We start from the raw sequence: 12,821 nt of genomic DNA, 5'->3' as shown, positions 1-12,821 counted from the left end.
TTCAACATTGTTTCTTTTCATTTACCATAGTGGAAAAAGTAGTTTCATGGAAACTAGTTCCCACCCCTACCCCCTTCTCATTTCTCTTTAAGAGTAATTCACTCGGGTCTTCAGTTAGAAACATAGAAAAGCCAAGGTGAGAAAACTAATGCTCCAAATTAGCGATGGTGTTTAGGGAGATAGAGGCCGTCCTATAAACAACTAATTGTTCCAAAGTATCTCTACTTTTTAAGTGGTTATATAATTTCCTGGAAAATACAGAATGCACTTACAGAAAAGACTTCAGAAAAATGGAAGAAAGATGATTAATCACTACATCTTATAAATTCTATGCTTGAAAAAAGGTTAGGCTTATTAATTGACTCTGCTAGTTAGTTAACTATGGGAAGGTGGCTATGTTTGCACAAAGATGGGGTACAAAATACTCATAGAAAAAGAAGTAGTATGTGGAAATTCTCTGAGGAGAAATTTGAATCTAAATATTTGAGAACTTGCTCTAGCACAAGATATGCTGATATCATGGTAGCATAGAATGCTTAAGAGTATATATCCTCTTAATGAGGGAAATTAACCAAAATATATTTCTAAAGAGCTAGGTGACATGTAATAACTTGATAAAGTTAAATTATAATAATTGTTGATTATATACCTTTTAATTTTATTATTTAAAAAGAAAAAAAATGAGAGAGACCAAAAACTCAGAGTGATTGTGAATTTGAACATTTGGTGTAATGGCAATTACATTGAATTACAATTATTTAAAAAAAAATTTAAGAAATACTGCAAAAGCTACATGTTATTTTCAGAAGTAAAGTTTTTAACAAAGTACATTATTTTGATGATAACATCTTAATGACTGAAATGTTTGGAATTTACTCTAAATTCCTCTAAGAAATTCATGAACATAAAACCTGCTTTGGTTTCTGGGCTGGGTCTATGGAAGTGGTTGGAATTTTGTCATAGAGGATTCTAAACCAAACGAAGTCCAGTGACTACATCCAAGATGCTAAGGAACTTAGCCTAAGAGAAAAATTTTTATTTAAGTTATTTTCACTTTTTATATAATATAAAAAATGAATATTTCTCAAATTCTCAGATCTATAATAATGCAAAGAGAAGCACTGTAATTTGAATTTCTTATGGAGGTTTGGTCTAACTATTGTATTTAATTTGAATACATGTTAGAGACTGTCCAAATCATAGCTTTGATAATTTTAAAATGTCATCTCTTAATATTTGTTATGACCTCCCATTTCCTCACATTTTACAAGAATATTTCTTCTTCTCTTCAGTAAAAGAACAAGACAGTTCACTGTCTGCTTTAAAATTAACCAAAATTTTCCCAAAATTGTCCAACAACTTTATCACAAAAAGAATGCTGGTGGTTTTTCAATAGCTGATTAGCAATGATCTCACCTAAAGGCATTGTTGCATTAAACAGGATTAGTGGAGTGACTTTGAGGGGAGATAGAATTATCTAACTTCTGTCTCTGCCAGATAGGTAATAGGTAGGTAGGTGGGTAGATTGATTAAGATTCATTTATCATAAAACCATATATATTTGTATATATAGTCATAAATTAAATATAAACATATGGAACATATAAATAGAATTGACTCTGTTCTAATCATTCTTGACAGTATTGATGTTATTAATCTAATTTTTGCCTTTTAATCTCAATTTAACTTCCTTTCACACTCCCTCCAAGAACTTTAACATAGGGTTAAAAATATTGTATAAAATAATTTTTCAAAAACACCTTTTTAATTGGTGGATCATTGAACAATTTTCCTCTTTCTGCTTAGCCTGGTATCATCCCATTACAGTTTATTTCTATATGTCCAAGAACATTTTAATCACTAAACAACTCATTTATCATACAATAAATTTACTTATTTGTTAGAATGATGTGATTTGAAGTGTTCTTACCAAAATTAGTTGAAATATAATCCTACATAGCATTAATAACAAGAATTGCCTAAATAAAGTAGTTCATTAGATACTAGGGACAAAGGTGGGCACGTTTTTTGGCCACTTTCGGACTCAGGTAAATCACGGCGGTAAGCTATTACTTTCCTTCCTACCAACCCATTCCTAACCTTTAGACACACACATTCTCCTTTAGACAGTTGTTTTCCTAACTGGCTCTACCAGCACATTGACCTGACTTAGCATCTGTATAACGTAATATATAAACTCATCTTTCCGTCGGTAAATGTTAGCTAGGTTTATCGTCTCAAGTCATGCTATCATCGCCTAAAATCATGCCATCACAGTAGTGATGGTGAGGGGGGTGGTATTCATCTAGGAGGGGGAGGAGGAGGAGGAGCTCTCTATTGGCAAAGTGGGAAGAGTAGCAGGAGGAACAGCCCACAGAGAATGGATACTAATGAGAAAGCCATTGCCAGTTCTCCACCATTAATCAGAGAAATCCTGGCCATACATGTCAATTTGAAAACCCAAAAAGTAGAGTTCTCCTTATAATCTTAATATTTAAGGCCTCCAAAAAACTGGGTCGTAAAAGTTATGCAGTTACCTATTTGGTACTTTCTGTCTTTTAGAGAGGGGTCTAATATTCCAGTTAGTGGTAATTTTGATAGATATTTTTAGTTTACATCTGGATAATGGCCAAAATAAAAATGTGAGTATACAAATACTTATACAATTATATGATTAATGAATCTGAATTATGAGAAGAATTAATCTGATACATATCACATATGTGATATATGTGCAATATATATGTGACATATGTGATATCTGCACACATGTTATATATTACATAATGCATATGACATATATATTACAATAGGACAGAAAAAGAAAGTAAGTTGTAATCTAAAAAGTGGAAAGTGTTTATATTAATTTATATATTTTTAATTGAGGTATTAAAATATAAAGTTGTTTTTTATTATAATAAATTATTGGACTGTGAGATCATCATATATCATAAATTAATTGTTCTCTCGGATTTACTGATCTATTCTATACTTGTGCTTGATAATAATTCTAGTAAAATTAGTGGAGTACCGATCTATGGTTTCTAAAGTATATTAATTATAAATAGGATATAGAAAATATTTCTGCTAAAAGCATTTTGGGGTGTCTCTAACATTTCCTAGGTATCATTTTAGATCATAATTATTAATCATCCAAAAATTTGTCTTAATGTGTGTATTCACAGTCACAATATTGTATATATAATACAATTTTCCATTTCTCCAAGTAGGTTTTGAAGTTTTGTCAGTAAAAAAATTGAGAACCTATATAACTTGATGTTTTAGCATTCTTTGTGAATCAAATCAGGAAAAAAAACAAGTAGTTTTTTTCACCATCAGGAATCTTTTGTTGTTGTTGTTCATGCAAAATACTCCAAATTTTTAAAGTTTCATGTGAAGCCAAAACAAAATATAATCAATTATCTAAAGGCAAACAATGATACCTACTATTATCTTTTCTAATACTCACGTACTTTCTATTGTGAAATTTCAGTGGTTCATTGAGGTTTTCAAGTTCTAGCGTGAAGAGGTCAAATGCTGTGAGGTGCTCCAATTTCAAGGTCTTAGATGATTGGAGCCTAAGAAACTTATAGGGGACTCCTCACAGGAAAACACTATTTCAGAAGAGTTTGAACGAAGCTGTATTGGCTAACTACAGATTGATATTGCTTTGCTTTTGATTGGAAAAAGCATACCTCACATCATTACATGAGAATCAGAAAATGATTGGATGACTTCCGTTTCTTTAATAGTAAAGGGGAAAACCGGAAATTATTTTTGATTAGCTTAAGAATAATGGTAGCCCAAAGTACCGACTGCAGCTTGGAAATCATTGTATTAGAAGCATCCTGTTTCACAGTAGAACTCTGAAGGCCTAGGGGAAATCACCACGACTTTTGGATTAGAAAGTATATGAAGAAATATTGGAAAGATATATTTAACTTTAGTTACAGAATTTTCTAATGTCATCATTATTATCTCAATTTGCATAGCCTTATACTTTCTGAAGAAGATTTCAGCATCGAGTTGTCTTTAATTTGCCCTTTGAAAGTTCATGTCTGGCTTTATTAAAATGAGTTTTGTTTAGTGCCACGCTTTACATAATGTATCTAAATATGAATAGCCAATCCCACCTATCTTTATATAGAGGGAAATGTAGATATCGTTTTGCAGCCTTCAGAAGGTGAATTTATATTCGACTTGCCATATTTTACACAAGAGTGTGTAGATGCATCCTCAACCTGAAGATACCACCTGCTTGGCAGGCACCAAAAAAGAAAAATACCCAAATTCTTTAGGTGGCAGCTTTGGGGATTTTTATTTCTTTTAGGTTGTTTAATTATTTCGTCATTGTTGATTTAACAAAAATTAAATATACCTCTGCTGGAGACATATTGATAACTTTTGTCTTCATTTTTTAAAAAGTATGTGTAAACTGTACTTGGGCTTGGATTATATCATTCTTATATACCTTATACAAAATTCTTATATATCTTATACAGGGAAATATCATTGCTTTTTAAAGTTATTTAGGAGGGAAACAGAAGTCATGCTTTTAAGCTCATTAGTTTAAGGTCTTCCTTATATAGCTCTGGCTTTTGTAGGAATGAATGCTCTGGAAAACCATGCTTTACAGCAATACGGGAAGGAGAACTGAGGACTGCGGGGGTTTCTCCACAGGTCTCCTGGGAGCAGGCTGCTGTATGTCAGTGTTTGCACCTGCATGAGCAGTGAAGGCTGCCTTCAACAATGCTGATCAACTCCATTCTATTCTTTACCTCCCCGCCCCCTTCTCTTCCTGGGGAATCTGGCTTTCCTGTCACTCAGGATAATGATTTCCTGCAAGCATCATGGAGATCCAGAAAGTCACTGTAATCTCATCAAGAGTGTGATTCCCCAGCTGGGACTGTTGAATTTATATAACCCTAAGGTAGCTGGTCAGGGTGCTTAATTCTCCACGTTGGTGTGTTGAGCCCCCACACCATTTGAAATAAAAGTCCTCTAACAAAGATGACCTCATTAGTTGGCAGGGATAGAGAAGATATGTCCTCAAATTAGTACAGACTTAATAAAAAAACCTATTATTTAACCAGTATTTTATGGGTGAACGCAAACAATGTTGTTTTCCCCATCTTGACCAAAAAGAACTCAGTCCAGGCGTAAAGTAAATTTCCACTGAGCCCAGTGAAAATTGGGCAGGAGGTTGGGCATACATCTTTTGTTTTGTGTGGCCTATGGAACACTAAGGAGTTTTGTTACTTTTTTAACCCTGGAATAAAATTTAGAGAAACCTGACTTCAAGCTTCTGGTGAATGCCTTGATAATTTGTTCTAATTAATGCACTAGTGGTTTTCCTGTTTTCTCACACATTTTAGGTGATTTCCCAACAAGTCATCTCTAGGCTTCATGTCCTCAAAAATCTTGATATAAGGGAGAAATATTTTTTAAAAGATGCTTCCCTGCTTATCTTCACCCTTCCCCTGCAGCGGTAGACTGTATCTTTATATATGGAGCTACATACTGGCCTCAATGTATGCATAATAATACGCACACATCACAGTGCTATATTTTGTCACAGGTTGTATTAGTAAAGAAAACCAGTTCTCTGCTTTTCTCATATTTGCACTATCTAATTAATTTTTGGTGCTAACAAGCATTGAGAAGTGTTTTTCTTTCTCCTCACAACAGTCACCTTTGCTCTCAGATGGTATTTTATGAAGCTTGCTTTTTCTAAATATTGCAAATAAAATTGAGTAATGGAAAGGGGCACAGGAAGAGCAAAGAGTTGGAAAAGAGATTTCAAAATGTATCCAAGACATAAGGAGTTCACCTCATTTAAAAAATGTACTCCATACATTTTTCTGTTTATCTTCATAAACATATATGTTTATCAAGATACAAGATTATCTAAGTATATACTTACAGTCTTGTTTCCAGTTGGCATCTGAAAGTAAATTGGCATCTCTATGTCATATTCTATACATGTAAATGTGAATATATATGAATATATATGCACATGTTTATTTTTCATATGTGAATCTGTAATTGCATGGATATGTTTGGATCTAACTTATCTTGTTAAAAATGACTACATTTATATAAGTATGCATACTTATATAAAATTTATTCTTAGTTGGCATCAGGCAGCAAGCTTAGCATCTGGTATAAACGTCTAAGTTTTCATTTACTGCTTGTGTGTGTGTGTGTGTGTGTGTGTGTGTAAAGCATGAATATTAGAATGAATATGTTGTTTATTATTTCATATACTTCCTTTAATAATGACTAAATAAATGTAATGAGCATATACAATTACATTTATCATTCAAAAGTTAATTTTGGAGAATGCTAAAGGGGTTTTTCTCATCAACCAAATCAAATGATGGGACTTCAGGTATTCATAGTGAGCTGGAGAGAAGAAAACATTGTACCATGAGGAGTAAAGAGTAAAATATTAATAAGTACTATTTATGCAGGAATAATGGACTTTCTTGTTTGCATTTTTAGAGAATACTTCACAAGTTAAATATTTTTGTATATACATTATACAAACTTGCATTAGAATCATTGGTTTCAGGTGCCTGGCTGCCTCAGTTGGGAGAGCATGAAACTCTTCATCTCGGGGTCATGAGTTTGAGACTTACACTGGGAGTAGATTTTACTTCAAAAAAAATCATTAGTTTGTTCTTACACATTCTTTTGAAATTTGTTGACTGCGAGGACAAGTTTTTAAAAATTCTTTTTAGTGCAAATAATGAAAAGTAGCTTTGCTTTCCAAAATGGTTATTTTTTTCCATTTAAATTTCATGGACATTTTTAACCAACTAATACACTTTTATTTTTAGATGACATTGTTACAGTAGGACTGTGTGAACCAAATAAGTCAAATGTGAGAAAGTAAATAAAGCTAACTTCAATCATTAAAGAGTACTTAGAGTAGAATTTTTCATGTATTTTCTGAAATATGAAATTCAAGTGCTATAACACTGTCTTAAGATGTGTTTATAAGAGGTATGTGTGTGTGTTCGTGCTCTCTACCTACCCAGTAATTTAGTAACATTCAATATACCAACTTACTTACTTATTCTTGGCAGACATCTTTATTCTACACAGGATTGTTGGACTGGTCTAAGGAAATAAAATCAACCCTCTTTCATTTGCCCCTATAGGAAAATTTAGCTTATTGTTTTTTATGTACCTTCAATATGTTCTCATGTGATTCTCTTTTTTAAAGAATACAAGTGTAGTATAATATTCAATACTTTACCATTTTTCTGGCCAAAAAACAACCACCAAAAACAAAACAAAACAAAACAAAAAAACCCCACCGTAACTAAGCATTTAGTTAAAATGGTTGCTCATACTTCTGGTGCTAACTTACTACTCCTTTAGAAAACTACAGTCTTTTTATGGCGCAAAAAGATAGTTATGCTCCACTGAGTATAATTGGCTAGTATAAGTTTGTTTCATACATATGACATTAATTTGTTGAAAATGCAGACTTTCAAATAGTAGCATATATTGTCAGTATAGTTCTCATTAGATTATTTGTAGGAATGTTTAGCATTAGGAGTTGTTAAATGATAGAATTAATATCAATGTAATATTTGTTGTCCTGTCATAAATGAAATTCCCCAGAATAAAGAAATTACCTCTCTGAATTCTCTAAATATCCACCTTATATAGGATGCATATGTATGCAGCAGATACAGATTTTCTGGCTGGACTTGCTACTACTGGCTAATAGTTTGAACCTCCCCCTTTATTCTGATGGTTATCCATGTTCTAGGCTTTGTTCCCTGTATTTTTTAGACTAATGTGTTTTAATCATTATATTCAGTAAATTAGCGTTAAAGTCAACATCCTAATTTTTGTAATGTTCTAAGACTGAACATTTCTTTTTTTTATTAAATGTTGAAATATACAAGTCATTATGTTGTGTATTGCTGACTAAAAATATTGCTGAAGTGTAAAGGAGAAAAATCTAATTTTATATTGGCATAGAAAGAAAGCTTAACTTGTTTTCTTGCTCTTTTTTTATAGAGAACACCTGTTCCCAGCGCTGAAGCATTCCGATGGTTCTTTTAAAGCAGTAGTGTATCTTATTTTCAAGGCATTTGGAAGTGAAGGGCAAACTAATGTCTTGTTTTAAGAAACTGCTTAGTCCACCACTGAAGAAAATATCCAGATATTATTTTCATTTTATGTATAGGGGTTTCTTCCAAAAAAAAAAAAAAGGAAAAGAAAAGAAAAAAGACATATAAAAATAATCCGGGAGCTTGGGGAATTGGCCAGTCTATTTACTTTCAATACACTGATTCTTTCTTTGATGTAATTTAGCTATACTAGTGAAGTTGTTGTCTATTTTGAAAGTGGCTGTAAAAAATAAGTTTGGGTAAACCCCTGCTGTAAAATCATGTATCTTTACAAAGTACATATCTATACTTCATTTTCAAATATATGTGTTTCAGTACTGTAAACTGTACAGATAGCAGCTTGTATTTTGTGTGTTTAGACACAAGGAGACAATCATGTCTGAGCATCTATGGAGATTAACAGTTTGTACACAACAGTATGGTTCTGCGAGTTAAATCTGGAGCAATAAATTTTAGCTTTAAATATTTTTTGCCAGTTGTTTCTAGAAGCAGCAACAGCAGGGGCATGTTTTGCCATGCATCTTTCCGTAGAGACTTGATGCCAAGTTTTACAAGACTAAAAGATTATGATGCATCCAGCAATTACCTTCAGTTGTATTGTTATAAGAGGGGAAGATGTTATGAAAGTTTCAATTAATCTTTTGAGCACTATATTAGAGTAGTGGTTATGCACTTGCATTGCTTACAAACAAGCTGTACAGAAGGGTATACCTCCCAAATACTTAGTGTAGTTGACTTGTCTTGGGTTGCACTGTAAGGCGGAGTACTCAGAGTAGTTGGGAACATGCAGAATCAGTTGTATAAATTAAAAAAAAAAAACAGTGTTTTCTAGGATACAGAGAAAAGTATCATATCTTAGGGGGAGAAATTCATGATTGACTTTTTTTTTCTCAGCTCAACATGGGGTATATGTATTTTTTGTTTGTTTATATTTTGCTTTTTTTTTTTTGGTAGGAAAAAAAAACACTTAATAAAATGTACCCAAATGTTTTAATTCAATGTATGTTATGAAATGGGTAGTTTGTTTTAAAATTTGAATACATAAAGACCTCCCGCATTGAGGCATGACTAGATATATTTTTAAGTTAAAAAGAATTAAACACATTCATAAAGGTGAGGCTTTTAAATCTCTTTTTCACTTCCTTTCTCATAGCCTCCCAGTTGGACCAGTGGCCTTCCCCTAGGCCCTCAGTGGAATGTTCCATTGCTCCCATTCCCATTTTTGTCACTTGATGCTTTCATTCCTGAGAAGGCAGGGCCACATTCTGTGGAATTCCATAAGTGCAAACAGCCCCAAACACAAAGGAGCTAATGCTTCATAGGATCTGTGCTATATTTTCATGTAGGATTTGGTTTTCTTATGGCAGTCAAGGTTCCTAAGGCTGTCCCAATAGGACAGATATTATTTGTGATAACATGATACCTAGGAAGTTTATATCATTTTCTTTTTCTTGCCAGATCATAAAGACAGTTTTCATCTTCAGGAATAAAATAGAGTTTAGCAAAAATACATGGAGTATCGAAGTTGCCATGTTACTGTAACTTTTGTTTTTTATCCACTAGCCAGCTCTTTTAGCCTGTGACATCCACTAGTCTGCTGAAAAATGTTAGCAAGATGGATTATGCAAAGAAAAATAACTTGAGAAAGGGTGATGAAAAGGGCTGTAAAGTTTTAGAAAGACTAGCAGATTAATAATTTTAAAAGGCTAGTTGTAGTTGTGAATGGGAAATAATATGACAGGAGATTTTAAAAAACACGGAAGGAGCACTTCATCATGAGTCCGGGTGGGAGGGTGGAGAAGGTACCTGCAAACTCCAATGTGAAAAGCAAGTGACTGAACCTGGCTAGAGTGGGAACACAAGGCCTCCAGTTACAGTCAAATGGGCTTTTTAAGGAAAACTGATTCTATATTACACCTATCCATGTTTCAAGAAGATCATTAAATAATCGCAAGCTAAAATGTGCTGTATGTTAATTCTGAGATAGCTTTCTGCTTGATGTATAATTCCTTTGAGGGTTTCTAGTTAGAATTTCTGTTTCTGCTGTGGGACCAATGAGAACTATATGAGTTCTTTCTTGTCCACTTTGATTTGATTTGACTTATTTTTTAAGCCAGTGTGCTAATTAATTACAAGTAAGCGAAAACTTACTTTCACACTTGAATGGTAAGTTTGCCTTGCTTTTTGGAAAATGATGATTGTTACTACAGAATTGAAGCAAACGTCAATTCAAGCTGCATTAGGCATACAGTAACATGTAAAGATCTCACGACAATGTACTGAGAGTCTAAAATACATGCTAGTATTGCGTGTCTTGATGTGTTTTTGTTTGTTTTCTTAAAGAACTAATGAACCTGTATATTGTAAAATGTGGTGTTTTACATGTCAATTCAATTTTTTTTAATGAAAGAAAATCTGTTGATTATTGAAATGGAAAAGTACAGCTTTTCTTTAATTCTTTTATATGTTTTTGTTCTTGACATTGTTCTTTTACACCACCCAATTTTTATGTTTTTGGTAAAACTCTTTATATAATGTAGGGTACATATAAAGTTCTCGTTGGTGATGTTGAAGAAAGATGTTACTCTTCCAGTCTCCCTTTGGTTCTCTTCTCCGTAAGTCCGTATACTGAGAACTTGTAAAGCATATCATTATAACCTCGAGGGAGTGATTTAAAGGTTTACATTTTTCATGATTCTAAAATACCAATGCAATGTAACTTTTGAAAATTGTTCGCTGTACGTATCACATTCAGTACCAAGAAAAATCAGAAGATAACAATCAGAATATAGATGGTGGCGGACTATACAACTTAAAAATTACATATCAGAGAAGCCACATTAAAAGCTTTGTAAGGGAGGTCAACATACACAGGATTCTTACCTTCTCTAGGTGTAGACAAGGAGATGCCACATTCTGTCAGCAGCTGGGGAGAGCTGGAAAATACGAGGGGTGTTAGTACGAAGTGCAGTGAACCAATTTCCTTGTCAGCTGTCACTCAGCACCCTAAACATTACAAGACCTTCATAATGCAAACCTCCCTCTTTCCAGGCCTTCAGACCAAAGTGGCTTTCTGATGGATTTTGCCTGCCTGTGTACAAGAGGAGGCATATTTACAAACAAGAAAAGTATCCATCCTTAGGAAAGAAAACAGTAAAATCTTTCTCCAGTGTAAGAGTATACAAAAACATCTCCTGGTTGCTTGATTCCCCAACACCCAACTTCCTACTTCTAAACACATTTATAGGGAGCAAGAGATGGTGGGCTTCCCATGAATTAGTATTAAGCAGTCACTAACAGAAAGGAATATTCCCTTCCTTTCATTTAGAACCCCTGGCATGTAAGTTGTACAATTAATGCTAAAGCATATAAAGTCTTTAAGCCAATAGTATCTGTAATCAAATAATGAAAAAAAGGAAAGCAGTTAAATGAGCACACTATTCAGGGTCAAACACGTTCAGCAAAAAGCTGTAGTGGGTCTTTGATCATGGTTAGATTCACAGTGATATCAAACAGTTGGTTCTCATGTAACAGCTAAATGTTTCAGATTTTGTTTTTATTAAATTTGGCAGTTTCACACTGAGATCTGTATTCCTAGTGAATAAAAGACAGCTACTATGTGAGGAGGGATTCCATTTTCACAATGACAAGGAAGTCAGATAGTTCAGGAACATGGGCCATGAAATGTACTCCTTTCACAACGTTCTCCTATTCTGAACTGTGCAGTCATCTATTAAATTTTCTAATAGATATTTGTGTAAAGGTGTATGTATGCTTGTGCAATTATAAAAAAGCAGTTTTGGAAAACAGTGTATTTATTAAAGAAAATTACTTATGGGGCATGTACAAAACTGTAAAAAAAAAAAAACCCTAAAAAAAAAAACACATTCAATTTGCCCAGTAAAGTTGTTTTTGTGAAATTTCTGTGATGTTGAATAAAGGACTTTAGTATTCAAAATATCTCTATTTTTCCATGAACAAATTTTTATTTGTGGGAATTGAAGTTATGAACATATCCTGAAAATCTAATTTTGTTTATGATTAAAAAAAGTTTATAATTCTACACTTGCCCTTATGTCAGCAGAATGAATACTGTATATAAATCTTTCATAAAATATGCCAGTTTTGTTCATTTTGTTTTTCTCATAGATTTTGTCTTTCTCATATATTTAAAGACAAGAAAAAAAGAAGAACACGGTTCTTTTCACATTTCTAAAGGATATATTCTTTGTTGAAAGCTTTAAAAGGTCACCAAAATAGAGGAAGAAATGAATGTATCCAAACTTGTCTCCTTCCTTCTCCATCTTAAGTGTGCCAGGAGAAAGCATCCCATGAAAGCCTTGTGCCATGAATGAAACGTCCTGGTGGTAATACTTGAAAGCCTTCAAGTGCATGAAGAAATGAGCAACACTGGAATTCTATCTTCAGCCCCTCCCAGCAATTCTCTGAGATTAAATTTTTATTGTGTCACTTTTTTTATTATGGAATACTGGGGTCCAACCATGCCGCTTATTACTTGGTGGTGAAAGTGCTTAACCCTTACTTCACTGCTTCTCAGAACAAAGCTTTCATTTTTTTTGATGCCTCATAACCTACAAGAAACGTAGAACACAATTTTATATCTTGGAAATCTTTAATATGATTGCAAACCCAGGACTTCAGACAATT

The 12,821-nt window shown here is 33.3% G+C and overlaps 1 protein-coding gene across 3 annotated transcripts in view; it reads left to right on the top strand.

Moving 5' to 3' along the window:
* The window catches only part of CXXC4 (CXXC finger protein 4), a 124,984-nt gene extending 112,896 nt beyond the window's left edge, over positions 1–12,088 (top strand). For all 3 annotated transcript variants that reach the window (XM_073892070.1, XM_073892069.1, XM_025873631.2), the window contains one exon: positions 8,041–12,088. In XM_073892070.1, the coding sequence (XP_073748171.1) occupies positions 8,041–8,085 (45 nt within the window). In that variant the 3' untranslated portion in view covers positions 8,086–12,088. The remainder of the gene's footprint in view (positions 1–8,040) is intronic.
* The last annotated feature ends 733 nt before the right edge of the window (positions 12,089–12,821 follow it).

The sequence above is a fragment of the Callorhinus ursinus genome, unplaced genomic scaffold (genome assembly GCF_003265705.2).
Source record: "Callorhinus ursinus isolate GAN/ISIS: 27379988/994484 unplaced genomic scaffold, GSC_fseal_2.0 scaffold4, whole genome shotgun sequence".
NCBI lineage: Eukaryota > Metazoa > Chordata > Mammalia > Carnivora > Otariidae > Callorhinus > Callorhinus ursinus.
Note: the sequence above shows the minus strand (reverse complement) of the source record. Positions and strands in the feature narration are given on the sequence as shown.